Here is a 16,304-nt window from a genome sequence, read left to right on the forward strand (position 1 = left end):
CCAGCAAGCCCCGGATTGGATCAAATGGACCTTTCCCAACTCGAAAACCAACTGCTACAGGTGCCCGGCCAGCAGCTTCAGACACGCGTGGACGCACTGAAACGCAGCGTGACCTGTACGGGGACAACTTCAGCGCCAGCCACACTCACCAACACATCAAGTATCTCGACGAGGGCGCCAAGCCCGGCAGTTCCGGACATTAGCCCAGACTACGAAAATCCTCTCGAGGCTAGTTCACGATGGTACCTGCAGGCCAAAGCCCAAACAGTGCGCTACGCTGCGAGCCTGGGTTTCAGCATTCATAACCGTTCAGATCCGCCCGCGCCATATCATTCACGAGAGGTCTGGCTTGATTCAACCCTGTCCCAATGGAAGGGTCGGAAGAAGATCAAGGTAGAGGTGTGGAATCCTCCGAGGATCTCTGTCGGGCCACGTGCCGCCGTCATCAACTTGCATGGTGGTGGATGGATTCTTGGTCAAGGCACCGATGATGCAAGATGGGCCGGTGCTGTCGTGTGCGATGTTGATGCCGTGGTCTTCACCGTCAACTACCGGCTCGCCCCCAGCTATCCTTTTCCAACCCCAATGGAAGACTGTGTGGATGCAATCCTGCAAATTGCGTCTAGGGCATCCGAGTTTGGCATCGACCCGGACCGCATCATCTTGTCTGGATTCTCCGCGGGAGCAACCAATGCCCTCACCAGCTGGATCGTCTTGCAAGACCCGTCTCCATGGAGTTATCAGTTTCCAAGCCCAGCCCCGTCCATCCTCGGCCTTGTTCTCTTCTATCCTACGCTGGATGTCACAATCACTCGCCCTGGGAAGCGGCAGACATGTAATCGGCCTGAACGCACCCTGTCCCCCGGAATGACAGATCTTATAGACGCCTCCTATTTCTTTCCACCAATTCCGCGAGAGAAGCGGACTGATCCTAGAATGTCTCCGGGCCTCATGTCAGATGACCTTGTGAAGAAGTTGCCTCATGTCCATATGGTATTGTGTGAGTACGATATGCTACTAGCCGAGGGTATTAGATTTGTAGAGCGACTGGACCAGCATGACATGCCGTTTACCCTTCGCGTTGTCGAAGGAGAGGGACATGCTTGGGATAAACCTCCGCCAATGGCCCCAAAAGACAGCGTCTTTGTTGAATATGCCAAGGCAACGGAGAGTATTGCTCGTTGGCTGGGTCGAGATAACGAGACAGATCAAGAGTCTACAAGTTCGATGCGGACCAGACGACCGCGTTTTAGACGACCTAGACATTTGTCGATTAGATCAAGGTCAGCACGGTAGCTGGAGAGTCGGACTCAGTACTGCGCCGGGCGTATACGGAATAAACATTGTACGATATGGAGCATTGCATATTGTAAATATAATGAATGGCATGCAAGATATGATCATGATGGGCCATCAATAACGGGATTCTGGCGTTGAGCTGCAATAGGAATTAAGTTCGGAGGAATTTTGTCGGCTCCTCTAGTTAGTATACTGGAATACCATGGAGAGAAATGAAGAAGGTGTCGATGAATTAGTTGCGCATGCAGGAGAATAACACAAATATGGTATCATTCACGCAGGCAGCTCCCTGTTCCTCACATCACGACCGAAATAATCCGTCTTCATACCCATGAGCTTCAAGTATCCCCACGTCAACCACTCCATAACGAAACCACTCATCCAGGCCTTTGGGACAGGGGCATTCCATCTCGCCATAGTCTCCTTGTAAGTCTCTTGAATATCTGGCCGGCGAAGAGTCTCGTAATCCCTGAACAGCGTGGGAATATCTCTCGTTGCTCGCCGACTTAGCACGCGGGCCAATAGAACGCCGTCTTCGATGGCGACGCCTGTTGCTTCGCCTTGGGGTGGCATCTGGACACTGTTAGGCCATTGTATATCATATGGACAATGGAAATGTTGGTGGTGAATGGGGGAGGCGGTGTTGCTCCTCCACACTTGCGAGAGCGGAAAAAAAAAAACCATCGACATGTCAGACAGCCAAAGTTACGACTTACAGCATGTGCAGCGTCTCCAATAACGATAGCCCTCCCCTTGCACCAATGCCCTTCTTGCGGGAGCATGTAGACTGGGAAAAAGAACCACTCGTCACACAGGTCAATAATCTCGCCGAGACATTTCAGCGCGCCGCCCTGAAACGTGTCCCGTATACTCCTCTTGATGCCTTCCTTGTCTGCGCCGTGAACAGACCAGCCCTCTCTCGCATCTTCCTTTTCCGTCATGGCATTCACAAATGCAAGATACAGCTTCTCATGGGACGGCTCGTAATACGTCAGCAGGAGCGCCTCGTTGCCCTTTGTTACAAGAGTCGTGTCCGTGACGAGAGGGGATCCGTCAGCGCGAACCCACGGCTTCACGAGTTCGGATGGTTTGGCGCCGTTCTTGCGGAGGTCTGCGTAGCCGTAGGTGGTGCATTTCCCAGAGTACGTCTTTTTGCGGTCCGGCTCGATGAGGGCGTTGCGCACCTGGGAGTGGATTCCGTCGCAGCCTATGATGATATCTGCCTCTAGAGTGTGTTTTCCCGGGGAGGCACCCGTCTTGACATGGGTGATTTTGAGGCCGCCGTTGTCAATGGTGCCGAACTCGCTCATTTCGCTGACCTTGGCGTCGTATATGATGTCTACCTTTGCCTCTCCGTTCCCCGTCGATAGCTCGTAGATGGTATCCCTGAGAGCCTCGACAAGGAGTTGCCTTTGAGCTCTGATGGCATCAACGTCTGGCCACAGACGCCCCAATAAGCCTCCTGTCCTGTGGGCGACGAGTTCAATGGCCGAGACGGTCGAGGCCTGGGGTCGAAGCTTGTCTCCGGCGCCGAGCCAGTCCAGGTACCGAAGGGCGAGGGGCGTAAGATTGACGGCACCGCCGAGTGTTTGAACGCCGTCCCGGAGCTCGAGGACGGTGATGTGTAAAGGCGATGATGAGACGGGCGGTTGTTTGACGAGTGCGAGGGCAGCGGATAGGCCTGCTGGGCCGGCACCCACGATGACGATGTGGAAAGGCTTCGACATTGGTACGAGCTGCTATTTTAATTGATGAGCTTGCTGGGATATGTAAGCTTGAAGGTTGGTGTGGTGTAATAGAGGGAGGGAAGGTGGCACGGATGGTCTGACGATGACAATTGCAAAGGACTGTTTCGTTCCTTAGAATCCGATTTTGCGGCGGAACGGACTATATATAGCTGTCGTCAGTCAAGACGGCACCCTCTCCAAGTCGTCAAACCCAGTGACGTTTCTCTACAAGCAGCACGGCGAGCCCGCAATCGTGAAGATGTACATCACATAACAGCCCCTTCCTGCCAACAAGGATCGTCATTGCGACGAATGCGACGAACCAATAGAGTTGGGCATGTCGTTTGGGCCAGGCTTACGTCCGGCTCTCGCCAGCCTCAAACCAGACCGGTCTTTTCGTTGGATTCACATACATCTGATTGGTGCACGAAACCGGCATGGCGCTTTTACACAGAAAGCTGTACTCCGTACGTGGACGCTTCAGCTTCTGCGCCACCGCTCATTTCGTGCCGCTGCTGACCTGTTCAAAGATAGGGACCCGGACCCGGACGAAAGAGGAAGTCTTTGCGTCGAGTTATGCGTCCATCAATGCAATAGTCATGTAATTCCCTGCCACCAGACGACACCTGCCCATACTACTTACTCTTTTGCATGGTGTACATTTCTCGGCTCATTGATTTCTTCAAGTCATACTCCGTAGGCTTTGCAGCATTACTATATCGCAGTATGGATTTTCTCCCCATGAATCATAAAACTCGAGACGTTTTCGACACGATATTCTCCCTCTTGGGCTTTTCAATACTAGAAGAGAGTCGCGTTATTTGCCTTGCAAGTTGGATTTTTTTCTTTAATTTCAAGGTTTGAGTGTACTGACCGGGAATTAGAACGTGCCATAATGAGATTTGTACACCGCGGTAAGCTGCTGAACAAATAGCACACGGACTGGGTGCATCTGTATGAACGATTGAAACGTTTCATTGAATCAACTTGAAATATTAGTTGTGTGCGTGCGCCTTGAATATATCTGACTGCACTGGACATCACGGGGCTGACAATGATAAAACCGACTGTGCAGTTGCTTCTGGATTGCTGGAACAGCCGGCAACGCATATTCTGATGCCCTGGAAAGTTTCTTCAAGCACCATGATCCCGTGAAGCACCTCGGATACGGCAAGACGACTGGTCTCGTGGTGATAGATATAGCTGCATCTCGCTCAACTACAAAAGATGGCAGGTCTGAAGATGATATAGCTCCCACAGCCACGCCCCGTCCAAAACCACCGACGAAGGTCGTACACCGTAATGCGTATATAAGTTTCGTACATCGTTCGAATGCAACAGAAAATAGCCATAGTCATAATTTAGTTTCGCTTCTCAGCAAAAACTACCACTTAGCCTCCTTGCTGTCCAAGAAACCCTTCAAAATACCAACAATCTTCTCCAACGCAGCCAAGTAAACACGAAGATCATCCTGAACTTTGTCGGGATCCTCACCAAGCTTGGCGTAAAAGTCCTTGCGGTAGGGGCAGGCGCTCATGGCAGCGCTGAAGACAGGCTTGACGAGGAAGCTGTGGTGAGGCTTCAGGGTCTGACCATAGGCACCGCGGAAGGAATCAGCGAGTTCCTCAGAGGGCTTGGCGACATTGGAGCTGAGGGCAATGCAGGTGAAGTCAAGACCACTTGTATTCATTAGCTTTTGGGCTAGTTCTTGTTCGGGTAAACGGGGAAGCCGTACCGGACAAGCCAGAGCAGACCTTCGGTGGCAGTATGCTTCTTAGTCTTGAGCTCGTTTCGGCAAAGATCCTGGATGTTTTCAGACTCGGCGGGGGCAGCAAGCTGGCGGTCACGCAGTTTCTATAAACAATGAGCCTTGGTTCTGGGCGAATTGGCCATGGCTGTACGAATTTCGAACCTTGACGTTGCCGAGCATGTCGGACTTTACGGGGGAAAAGGCAACAGAGCCCATGACATCTGTACGAGTTAGCCATGCTTACCCATGCATACATTTCTTCTCCCATGAACAAATATCATACCAAACATAGTGGTCAGCGACTCGGCGGCATCGAGAAACTCGGTGGTAGCGATTGCATTGCCCTTATCAGCGTCGAGGGGGACATCGACAAACGACCGCCTAAAGGTCTGCACGATGGTGCCACCGGGGGGGATAACAGGGGCAGACATGATGAGGATATTGCGTGTTCGGGAATGACTTGAGAAGGAAAAAAGAAAAAGTAATAGTTGGAAAGTAAACAAAAATGGAGGTATTGCGGGCTGCGAGGCGGTCAAGGGTCAAACGATGGAAGTCGAGCTGTCCTCGCTGGAGAGCTGTCGTCTGGTGGTGGTCGGATGGTTTTGGTGGGGTAATAGATGGGGCAGGGGCCAGGGGCAAACGAGGGGTCAAAGTCAGGAGGAGGTTGCGCGGGAGGGGCCATCCTCCCTCTGGGCTCGAAGGACAAAACGTCTGGTTAGCAAGGCCTCCAACCAAAGGCCGCTCCTGTGCTGTCGCTGCACTTCACAGTGTCGACTCATGTACTGAATGCTAATGCTCCAATGCTATTCTTGTTCATCTAGTGCTGACCCCCGGTCGAGCCCCACCAGCTCTCCTCGTCCGTTTTTTGGATGGCAAAAGATGCGCCACAGCTGAGGCCATGGGTTTACGCGTTTAAACGCCAAGTACTTACAAAGGACAGACTCGAACCTAATCTAGGAGTTTACTTGTCCTGAATTCTCGCTTTAGGTATTGAAACAGTTTACACCAGCTCTAGACGTGAGAACTATCGAGTTGTGGGTTGAAAAGAATTATTACGTACTACTACAACGACGCGGCCGACAAAGCTCAACGCCGCTGAAGGCGCTTGGCTTCTGTCTCCCAGTGGAGGGAGCCATCGAGCACCAGACCTCATGGTTGAAAATAAAGTTCATAGGCAGGCTGATCACCCTTTGAACCTCCTATCCAACCAATTCTTGCCCAGCCTGAACCAGTCAGTGGACATGCATCGGCGTGGATTGACGTCACTTCTCCCAGCCGTCGTCGTGGTGAATCTGTGACACTCGTCTGGGCACTTGGACACCCCGCTTTCCAGAGTTCCAAGTTTGCCTAGCTGTTGTCTAAGTAGGTAGGTAGTTATCTAGCTACCAGGTCGCTCCTCCCTCATCAGGCTTGAGCGATTGACTTTTTTTCTCCCCTTGTCTTGAGAACCCCTTCCGTTTACTTCTTCGGCCATAGCATTTTGGTACAAAAATCTCAACTCATTTCGCGTAGAGGTAAGCCCCTTTAACTTTGACTACCTCTTTACTCGTCCATCCTGAGCCAACGGGTTGCTCGTTGCTTTTGCGCCAGCTTGCGACAGCTCCCCCACTACCAACGCGCCCGGCGCTTCACTGCAACAATGGGCGGCACCGACGACGTCAAGGACGGCACGCCTGCCACGGAGAAACAAGAAACTTCAGGCAGCCAGGGCGGCTTCTCTGGGTTTATGGACGACCTGAAGGAGAAATTCAGCGAGTCCAAGCTTCACGATGCAAAGGTCGCCTTAATTCACAAAAAGTACGTCACTTGGCCCCGCCGTCGACAGACCTGGGAATTATCCTCGGACGCCGAAATAGCCAAACAGCTGACACTTGGTTTTCAATAGGCATCAAATTGGTAAATTTGGAAATCTGGTATGTACACGAAAGGAGACTACTATGAATTTCGCTTTGTTTCAAAGGTAGTCTTGGTCCTGACCTGTGACGTTAGTTCAATAAGGACCACCGCCATGATGAAGAGCATGAGCAGCGATGCGACACGAAACGTTCTGCTATTTGCGAGCAACACAGATTTCAATCTTTCTTCCCTGAACGTGATGGAAACCTAGTCAAGTGGTATGTCGACGGCTGCGACTATTTTTGGGCTGTCTCTGTAGCCCTTGAGCAGGCCCAAGAGTCGATTTACATTTGCGACTGGTGGCTGTCACCAGAACTCTTCCTGCGGCGACCTCCTTACCATAAGCAGGATTTCCGACTGGATCAAATTCTCAAAAGAAGAGCCGAAGCTGGAGTTAAAATCTACGTGGCCGTCTATAAAGAAGTTGAGGCCGCGCTGACATGCAATTCTCGCCATACAAAACATGCTTTGGATGCGCTTTGCCCAGAGGGAACGCCAGGTCACGGCAATATTCGCGTTATGAGACACCCTGATCACAATGTATTTGAGAATGCGGCAGACATGACGATGTACTGGGCTCACCACGAAAAATTCATCGTCATCGACTACGCTATGGCCTTTATTGGTGGCCTGGACCTGTGCTTTGGTCGCTGGGACGCTCGCCAGCACCCACTGTCTGATGTGCACCCAGAAGGTGTCTCGGAGGAAATCTGGCCGGGACAGGACTTCAATAACAATCGAATCATGGACTTCCAAAAGGTTGCCGACTGGGAACAAAACGAGTTGAGCAAGGCCGAATATGGTCGTATGCCATGGCACGATGTCTCCATGGCTCTTATTGGCCCTTGCGTGTACGACATTGCTGAACACTTTGTTCTTCGCTGGAACTTCATCAAGAGAGACAAGTACAAGCGAGATGCGCGTTACGATTGGATAATGCTGGAAGGCCGGGAGGGTGAGGATGAGGACTTGGTGGGTGTCCAGCGGCCTAAGCATCCTGTTGGCGACTACCTCAAACACCCAATCTCGCCTTTGAGCACCAAGAATCTTGATAACAGAGGAACTGTTCGTGCACAACTTGTGCGATCCAGTGCGGACTGGTCCAGCGGAATCTTGACGGATCATTCCATCCAAAATGCCTACTGCGAGGTAATTCGCAAAGCTGAACACTACGTGTATATCGAGAATCAGTTTTTCATCACCGCCATCGGCGACCAGCAGTCACCCATCCACAATACCATCGGACGAGCCATGGTAGATGCCGTAGTCCGTGCAGCCAAGGAAGGTCGCAAATTCCGCATCATCGTTATTATTCCTGCCATTCCCGGATTTGCTGGTGATCTTCGAGAAAACGCTGCTTCCGGAACACGGGCCATCATGGACTATCAATACAAGTCCATTTGCCGTGGCGAGAATTCCATCTTTGGCCAGATCAAGAAAGAGGGTGTTGATCCCACACAGCATATTTTCTTCTTCAATCTGCGATCTTATGACCGTCTCAATAAGACGCACGCCATCTGCGAGGCCGAAAAGAAAACTGGTATCAGTTATCAGCAAGTACAGCGTGCTGAAGCCGAGGAGATCATGGCTAGCGGTGTCCACGGGTACGAGGATAGTAGTTCAGACGAAGGCGAAGGCGGCAGCAGATTTCACGATTTGAACCCGAAACACAGGCACGATCGGGAGAAGCGGAAGGCCAACACGACCAGCTCGCAACAAAAGGCAGCTGAGGATGCCCAGCGCGCTCGAAAGATTTTTGAGCAGGAGAAGCCAGAAGAGGAAGTCATTTCTGCAGCCAGTGTTGCGCATCATGCCATGAAGGCAGAGTATTCCCTACAGGACGAACCGTGGGATAATCACGACGATGAAGAATCTGAGATCAAAAATTGGATTCAAGAAGAGCTTTATGTTCATTCGAAGCTGCTCATTGCAGACGACCGTATTGTTATTTGCGGATCTAGCAACCTAAATGACAGAAGTCAGCTCGGCGACCACGATAGTGAACTTAGTATCGTCATGGAAGATACACGCAAGATACAAACCACGATGGATGGTAAACCATATGAAGCCGGCTATCACGCAGCCACTCTACGAAGATATCTCTGGCGAGAACATCTCGGCTTGCTGCCACCACAAGATCTCGATGCCAAGGACGACATTAACGCCCAACCCCCTACTGTTAACCCCGAAAATGACATCTATGATAACGACGAATCGTGGAGTTTTGTGGCAGATCCACTCGCCGACCAGCTTTGGGATACCTGGATGGGACAAGCACAGAAAAATACAAAGATATTCCGCAACGTATTCCATGCAGACCCCGATGACCACAGTATGTTCTTTGCAACCATCCCAGCACTGCAGGCTCTTTCATGTTTCTAAAGAGACGCTACTAACCACCTACAGTCAAAACATTCGACGACTACGACCGCTACCTCCCTCCCAAAGGTGTCAAACAGGGCCACATCTATGATCAATTCATGCCTCCAGAGGAGGCACGCCACAAGTTATCCCAGGTCAGGGGTCATTTGGTGTCTATGCCAATGATGTTTTTGCAGGATGCAGAGATGGCGGAGAGGGGGTTACAAGTGAATTCTTGGACGGAGAGTGTGTATACCTAGTCTTTCCGTCTTGTGAGTGCCTTGAGTATGGGGATAGAAGAGTGTTTTTTGGAAGATCATTTTTGTCTAGGTCTCTGGGTACGTGTTGAATTATGTAGTTTCCTTGGATTCATGAAGTCTGTTGCATGTTATTTCGTAAAGATGAATCAAATGGTTTCATGCAAGACCCATGAATACAATGTACATTGCTTGCGCCATGATAAGACGACAATAGCTCTTCTTCAAGCGACTTTTGCAATAACCCAATCAATAATACGTCTTGTACAGCCTCTTCCACCACATAAAACGCCGGGGAGAAGGGTCGCGTCACGCCAGGCCTGCAAGCTGACCACGGCATAAGCGCCCGACTGAGCCAATTGAGAGGCTGAACTGATGTGTTGCCGGGATGTAAGTGCATCGCGCGCATCACAGCATTTACACAGGTACTTGGTATTTAGCATTGAGTATATTCGAGGGCAATACTCGAATGGTACGATCGTGTGGTTTTATTGGCGGCAGTTGCGGCTCCGGTGTTTTCTCTTACCTGTGATGGGATCGTTGGACATGTTAGTTCAAGGCTGGCGCTAGCATGGTCGGCATGGAATACACACAATGTGGGATGTGTGGGTGTATTTATGAAACATAAGCTTGAAATTAGGCGATGTCCGATACTAGTGGGATGTAGGCGCAGGCGTGGACGTTGGTGAAGCCATCTCGATCAATTGATGGGCATACCAATGGTGGCCTGGTCAAGTGTGAAACTTGAAGTGCCGTACAGTCGCGATCATCATTTGGACAGGTACGCAGACGACCAGTATCAGGAACAACCAGGCTGTAGCCCCCATTCTGGCACGGAGGAGTATAAACGTCGGTACAAAATTCGTGTCGTAAAGTGTCAGAGCCAGCACACCTTCATGTCGTCGCCGCGAACAGCCTGCATTTTTTGAAAAGGGTTGAAGTCCTGGCCTCTAATGGACCGGATATGTCCCTGCCCAGTCGTTGTATGCCGGTAGGCCAACGAGTGTTTCAAGCGATGCCGTTTCCCCAGTTCCACTGTCCAGATACCATTGACAGAGCCTGGAACTATATCTGATGGGATTCTTCGCGTCTACCTTAGCCCGAGGCATGAAGTCGAAAGAAGCGCGGCACCTGTAATCATATTTCGGTTTTGTAAAATTGCTCTTGAGATATAATATTCTTTGTGGGTTTTATTTCAGAGTCGATTTGGACATTGAGGGAACTTCGGCCAGTCTCTCCATGATTGCCTATGATACAAAGGCCGCAAGGCGGACAGCTCCGACTCTCGCCCCCACTGTCCATTGCAAGAGCATGAGACTGCATGGCTTCATTGGTGTTCAGTTTATATTTCTGGTCGCTGCAGTTTGGGGGCAAACCAAACGTCAACTCTTGCAACTCGGCCGCATACTGTAACCGTTTTTAACTGGAAGGACTGGAGCGTCACAATCTGATTGAACACAATAATCCAGCGTAAAATGCGGCCTGGATTCTTTGCCCACCGCGCGAATTGAAAATAATACCTACCTAGGTAGGTAGTTCAAGTTTTGGATGAGGTACATCATAATTTCTGGCATGTTGAATGCTTGTGACTGTGACGTGCATTTGTGACGTTTAAAGGCTTGCTGGGATGGATGCATCATGCATGAGTATTTCTGCTAAGGAAAGTGCTCCCGCGGCTCTTTCCCAGTGGGCCAAGCGCCCGGCAACCAGCCGAGGTCAAGTCTTGTCGGCAAATTGGCCTGGATTTTATTCTACACCCTCTTCAACCAGCTTCTTGTCTCTGTTGACAGGCAGACGTTCCAATCAACCTGGCAGGCGACGTTATGCGGGCCAGACCGTCCAAGACATGAGGAACCCAAGGCCTGTTGGTGACGACTCCCCAGTGGCGCCCAACTACCTAGGTAGCCAGGCACCAGAATATCAGAGACACAACACCAACTGAGGCTGATGAATATGTATCCCCAAGCGTGGTAGTTAGGTGGCGGCAGACACAGATTGACGGCACCACTTCTTTGGGTACATTTGCCAGCCTTGGGCGCATAAGCGAACCGGGGGGCAGACGAACAACCAACAGCCTCGTCATACCTACAATATAGCATCATCACTCTTGGTCCCTGGCGGCTACGGCACCCAGTCTCCATCCGTCGCCCTGTACCCACTCGGCTATCCAGACAACCAGACCCAAGTGTGGCGTGAGCTTATTGTGGCCTTCTCGAGGTTGCAATGTAGCTTCAGAGTTTGGACAACCTAGGAACTTGACCGTCACTCAGCCTGTCAAGACCTGCCCCAAGCCAACCAGGCCTATGTAGGACAGTGCGGGTGCCAATAGCATACAGTGGGTTGTACATACGCACCGCAGCCGCCGCTCTGCTATGCGCCGGGGCTAACGTGTCTGGTGCAACTGTCACATTGGTTGGGCTCCTTTGGCTGCCTTTGTTCCTTTGCCGTGACTTCGACCATCTATAGCTAGTGGTTCCCCCCCAATATTTGGATTGGTTCTTGACGAAAAGATTCCGTTGGACTGGATTCTATGTCAAATGGGAACATTCAACTTTGACCTCTCCACGGCCTCGCGGCTGCGTCATAAAGCCGCCAGTCACCACCTGCGTCGTCATCCTCACCGTTGCACTTTTATAAGCAGGGATCTGGAGCTCTGGCAAGTGGACCCCGCTTTGTGTCTGGGCAAGTGGCACATCAACCGTCAACACATACCGTACTCCGACCTCACAAGTGCTACGGCTCTGTATCACGACCGATCTCGCATTCAGCCGGTAAAAAGGGGCGAAACACAACATCTTAAATAGACAATATCCTATCCGGCTTTCCCTGCAAAAACTTCCGCGCTCCTCCGCGCTCGCTGCGTTCCTCGCCCTACCACACCACGAGCTTGGCTGGCCGCATAACGGGCGACCTGCCGACCTTCCAGCTCCCTGCCACACTCCAGCCCAACCGTTATCGAATACGATCTTGCATACAAGCCTGGTGAGGCAGGTTGCTGCCGTAGCTACTCCTGTAGCTTCTGCTACTTTTGCATCGGTCGTGGCTCGAGCTATCGTTTCTGCATAGCTTTTGCGGCGTCGGGACAGCAATCCGCACGTGAAAATAGACGATTGACTGTCATCTGGATACCAGTATCATCCACCAGTCCTTGTTGTTTGAGGGTAGCAGCACTTCGTCCTCGACAAGTCGCCTGCCTCCGTACTTGCGTCGCACGTCGCACATTCCACATCCCACGCAGCAAGATGCCGCAATCACCCATGATCTCGGTGCCTCTCAAGGCCACCAATGAGATTGATTGGGTCTCACCTTTGAAAAATTATATACGTCAAAGCTATGGAGACGATCCCGAACGCTATGCTGAAGAATGCGCTATTCTTAATCGCTTGCGACAGGATATGCGAGGCGCTGGAAAGGAGAGCACATCGGGTCGCGATATGCTCTATCGATACTACGGCCAGCTCGAGCTGCTTGATTTGCGGTTTCCTGTTGATGAGCAACATATCAAGATAGCATTTACATGGTAAGAGCTCTTATACAACGCTCGTTCCGCCTTGTGAGAGGACAGGAGCATCAAGCTGATCCAGCGCGACAGGTTCGACGCTTTCACGCACAAGTCAACCACACAATACTCCCTCGCATTCGAGAAAGCTTCTGTCATCTTCAATATTTCCGCCGTCCTATCATGTCATGCAGCATTTCAGAACCGAAGCGAAGACTCACCACTTAAAGTTGCATATCATTCCTTCCAGGCCTCGGCCGGAATGTTCACATATATCAACGACAACTTTCTCCATGCACCATCCTTTGATCTCAGCCGTGAAACCGTCAAGACATTGATACACATCATGCTAGCACAGGCCCAAGAAGTGTTCTTAGAGAAACAGATCGCCGATCACAAGAAGGTTGCCCTGCTTGCCAAGTTAGCTGCCCAATCCGGCTATCTTTATGGGCAAGCCATAGAAGGGGTCCAAGAAAACGTCAACAAGGCTATTTTTGAGAAGGTGTGGCTGACAATGGTCCAGGTATGGTGACTATAGGCTGTTGTGAATATTTCTGTTCCTATTTCTTTGAGACTAATACCACGGTCGATACACAGATCAAAAGCAATCTTCTAAATTCCATGGCCCAATATTATCAGGGCCAGGCAGATGATGAAGCTAAACAGCATGGCAGTGCTGTCGCCAGGTTCGGGGTGGCAGAAAGACTTGCCAAAGAAGCCGAACGACTGTCGCGAAATTTCCCAGCTACGGTGCCAGCCAACTCAAATCTCAGCGCCGAGTGCGGTGGCCTCTTACAAGAGCTGTCAAAGAGACAGCTTTCCAGTGTCCAAGATAGGCTTCGCGAAGCTATAAAAGACAACGACTTCATCTATCACCAGACTGTGCCTGCTGAAGCCAGTCTAGCGGGTATTGCGAAGCTTCCAGCATCAAAACCCATTCCCGTGAGCGAGCTCTATGCTGGCCAGGATATGCAGCGCATTACGGGCCCCGACCTGTTCGCCAAGATTGTACCTATGGCTGTAACTGAATCTGCAAGTCTGTACGACGAAGAAAAGGCTAAACTCATCCGAGCCGAGACTGAGAGGGTTGACACCGCGAATGGAGAAATGGCAGCAAGCCTAGACTACTTGCGTTTGCCAGGAGCACTTCAGGTGCTGAAAGGCGGCTTTGATCAAGACATCATCCCCGACGAAGATTTCCGTCAATGGTGTATCGATGTTGCCGATCATGAAGCGCCTGCTGAGATATTCGAACTTTTGCGGAAAGAAAAGGAGACCATTGTCTCTTTATTAGACAATAGCTCCAAGCAGCTCGATTTGGAGGAGAGTGTCTGTGAGAAGATGCGGTCCAAATATGAAAGCGAGTGGAGCCAACAACCAAGCTCACGATTAACAACAACTTTGAGATCAGACATTCGTAACTACCGTGAAGCCTTAGATGTGGCCATGAGAAGTGACAACCAGCTTGCGGCGAAACTCCGGGAAAACGAAGTTGAATTCGATGAGATGCGACACGCCGCCCAGGAAGGAGATGTTGATCAGCTTTTCCGAAAAGCCGTGACTCAAGCCCGTTCCAAGGGCAGTCATGCGTCAAGTCCCGCTCAGGTCGAACCTAACCTCCTCGACGCTGATTTTGGCGAAAGCGGACCTAGTGTGATGGATCAGGTCAATATGGTTGAGGATATTCTCAAGAAGCTCAACCTCATAAAGCGAGAGCGTAATCAAGTCCTGAAGGATCTCAAGGAGAAGGTGAGCATAAAGCATAGAAATGTGTATTGACAAGGCATTTGACACTTTTCAGGTACACAACGATGATATTTCACAAGTTTTGATTTTGAACAAAAAGTCCATTTCCAACTACGAGACTCAGCTGTTTGAGCAGGAATTGGAGAAATTTAGGCCACACCAGAACCGCTTGTTGCAGGCCAATCATAAGCAATCGCAGCTGATGAAGGAATTGACAGCGACGTTTAACGCTCTGTTGCAGGATAAACGTGTAAGGTCCGAGCAGAGCAAATATGAGGGTATGCAACGACAAAGGTCATCGGTAATCAACAAATACAAGCGAGCATATCAGGAATTTTTGGATTTAGAGGCAGGGCTGCAAAGCGCGAAGAATTGGTATTCAGAAATGCGGGAAACGGTGGAAAGCCTGGAAAAGAACGTGCAGACGTTTGTTCACAACCGGAGAGCAGAGGGCGCGCAGTTACTCGACCGGATGGACCAAGACCGGTCTGCGAGCAAGAGCAGCCAGGCTGAACTCGAGCAAGAACGTCTGCGAGGCTTGATGGAGCGCATGTCTGTGGACCCGGCCAAAGCATCGCCTCAGACATCGACATCTAATCGTCCGACGCCGGCACCGTTATTCCAGCCTGGACAAGGTCCTCGATATCCGCAAAGCAACTTCCAGGGCCAATATCAGGTACCTACTTCACCACCTCCCAACCAAGCAACATATCCAGGGTATTCTAGCCCGCCACCGCAGAGCACGTTCTCGGCGCCGATGGCGTACAATCCGTCTCAATATGGCCGAACTGCAGGACCAACCTCACCACCCCCAAATCAGGCATCGTTTGGCGTGAATATGATGCCACACTCGCCGCCCCCGACTCAAACGTCCTTTGGGCAGACTCACCAACACCAACCACATCAGACGTACGGGAACTACGGGGCATCCCAGACCCAACAACCGGCTGGTTATGTGCCTCCTGGATTTGTGCCTCCTCCGCCGCCGCCTGGCCCTCCGCCGCTGGGCCCACAACAGACCTTTCACTACGATGGGCACAGCAGTAGTCATCAACAGGGTGCCCAGACGCGCGTGACACAGCCAGAGCAACCTCACGATCCGTGGGCTGGACTGAATGCATGGAAATAATGGAAGAGAGGATTGGCAAAAAAGTTGAGCACTATTACAGAAAGGAAGTGCATGGGTGTGATTCATACTTGGAGTTGAGATGAGCGGTCAAATAGCATTTGCAGATAAATGTACTGTGTACCTTGGTGCTTTGATTTCAAAAAGACATATTTTTTTTTGTCACTCACACACACACTCTCCCTATGCCTCTCGCTCTCCCTCTGTCTCCCTCCCCCTTCTCTCCCCCCCTTTTAAAAGAGTTCGTGTCTAATGGGTAATGTTGGTGCATCGTCCTGCGCTTCCATGACTTTTGACAAGCCCTTGCACAAAACCCAACCGACCCGACGGGTGGATAGACACGGAGGTCCCCGCGCGTCGGGTTGGAGCCGGTACGGCAAGGCATTCTCGTCTTGGTGAGTGCCGAAGCTAGATTGAATATATCCACTCGCCATCCATTCAGCCGAAGTGCTCGCTGGCAATTTGTAATGTGGGATATGCGACATGGGACCGGTCCCGAGTTCCATATTTCCCCAGGATGCAATTGAGCCATTGCGTCGAACCAGCCAATAAAGTCCGTCGGGTAAACAAGCCTCTTCATGGTCTGAAGATTGTGGGGTGGCCTTGGCGTTCGTTGCAAGGTGGTTGGTTGGTTGTCTTCCGA

At 51.1% G+C, this 16,304-nt stretch overlaps 5 protein-coding genes across 6 annotated transcripts; 3 read left to right on the top strand and 2 right to left on the bottom strand.

The window, feature by feature from the left end:
- Positions 1–24: 24 nt before the first annotated feature.
- Positions 25–1,296, top strand: J3458_020463 (uncharacterized protein; the record flags this gene model as incomplete). The annotated part of the gene is made up of 1 exon (XM_007814926.2): positions 25–1,296. One exon carries the CDS (start codon positions 25–27, stop codon positions 1,294–1,296), a length of 1,272 nt encoding a protein of 423 aa, XP_007813117.2.
- Positions 1,297–1,572: 276 nt separating this feature from the next.
- On the bottom strand, positions 1,573–3,026 carry J3458_020464 (uncharacterized protein; the record flags this gene model as incomplete). Its single annotated transcript, XM_007814925.2, has 2 exons — positions 1,573–1,872; positions 2,016–3,026. 2 exons carry the CDS (start codon positions 3,024–3,026, stop codon positions 1,573–1,575), a joined length of 1,311 nt encoding a protein of 436 aa, XP_007813116.2.
- An 874-nt stretch (positions 3,027–3,900) lies between these two features.
- Positions 3,901–5,451, bottom strand: J3458_020465 (uncharacterized protein). The gene is made up of 4 exons (XM_066122051.1): positions 5,060–5,451; positions 4,939–4,997; positions 4,762–4,880; positions 3,901–4,705 (listed from the first exon to the last, which is right to left on the bottom strand). The coding sequence occupies exons 1-4, from the start codon at positions 5,205–5,207 to the stop codon at positions 4,411–4,413; spliced, it is 621 nt and encodes a 206-aa protein (XP_065972676.1). The 5' UTR covers positions 5,208–5,451; the 3' UTR covers positions 3,901–4,410.
- Positions 5,452–5,793: 342 nt separating this feature from the next.
- On the top strand, positions 5,794–9,536 carry J3458_020466 (uncharacterized protein). Of its 2 annotated transcripts, XM_007814923.2 has the most exons (5): positions 5,794–6,290; positions 6,367–6,573; positions 6,662–6,689; positions 6,766–9,004; positions 9,079–9,536. In XM_007814923.2, the coding sequence occupies exons 2-5, from the start codon at positions 6,416–6,418 to the stop codon at positions 9,291–9,293; spliced, it is 2,640 nt and encodes an 879-aa protein (XP_007813114.2). In that variant the 5' UTR covers positions 5,794–6,290; positions 6,367–6,415; the 3' UTR covers positions 9,294–9,536. The 2 variants fall into 2 exon arrangements, with proteins under 2 accessions (XP_007813114.2, XP_065972677.1); XM_066122052.1 differs by having other exon boundaries at positions 5,794–6,573; positions 6,766–9,536.
- Positions 9,537–11,776: 2,240 nt separating this feature from the next.
- On the top strand, positions 11,777–15,792 carry BRO1_2 (bck1-like resistance to osmotic shock). The gene is made up of 4 exons (XM_066122053.1): positions 11,777–12,810; positions 12,883–13,312; positions 13,387–14,538; positions 14,591–15,792. Exons 1-4 carry the CDS (start codon positions 12,533–12,535, stop codon positions 15,662–15,664), a joined length of 2,934 nt encoding a protein of 977 aa, XP_065972678.1. The 5' UTR covers positions 11,777–12,532; the 3' UTR covers positions 15,665–15,792.
- Positions 15,793–16,304: the final 512 nt, after the last annotated feature.

The sequence above is a fragment of the Metarhizium acridum genome, assembly GCF_019434415.1.
Source record: "Metarhizium acridum strain ARSEF 324 chromosome Unknown scaffold_574, whole genome shotgun sequence".
Taxonomy (NCBI): Eukaryota; Fungi; Ascomycota; class Sordariomycetes; order Hypocreales; family Clavicipitaceae; genus Metarhizium; species Metarhizium acridum.

Excerpts from the sequence above, each read along its gene's own strand:
- J3458_020465 (XM_066122051.1), bottom strand. The coding sequence starts at position 5,207 with ATGTCTGCCCCTGTTATCCCCCCCGGTGGCACCATCGTGCAGACCTTT. Across the intron at positions 4,881-4,938 it reads ACATGCTCGGCAACGTCAAG|AAACTGCGTGACCGCCAGCT; the intron begins GTTCGAAATTCG and ends CATTGTTTATAG. Across the intron at positions 4,706-4,761 it reads GGTCTGCTCTGGCTTGTCCG|TGGTCTTGACTTCACCTGCA; the intron begins GTACGGCTTCCC and ends AATGAATACAAG.
- J3458_020466 (XM_007814923.2), top strand. The coding sequence starts at position 6,416 with ATGGGCGGCACCGACGACGTCAAGGACGGCACGCCTGCCACGGAGAAA. Across the intron at positions 6,574-6,661 it reads GTCGCCTTAATTCACAAAAA|GCATCAAATTGGTAAATTTG; the intron begins GTACGTCACTTG and ends GGTTTTCAATAG. Across the intron at positions 9,005-9,078 it reads TGCAGACCCCGATGACCACA|TCAAAACATTCGACGACTAC; the intron begins GTATGTTCTTTG and ends AACCACCTACAG.
- BRO1_2 (XM_066122053.1), top strand. The coding sequence starts at position 12,533 with ATGCCGCAATCACCCATGATCTCGGTGCCTCTCAAGGCCACCAATGAG. Across the intron at positions 12,811-12,882 it reads ATCAAGATAGCATTTACATG|GTTCGACGCTTTCACGCACA; the intron begins GTAAGAGCTCTT and ends CCAGCGCGACAG. Across the intron at positions 13,313-13,386 it reads TGTGGCTGACAATGGTCCAG|ATCAAAAGCAATCTTCTAAA; the intron begins GTATGGTGACTA and ends GTCGATACACAG.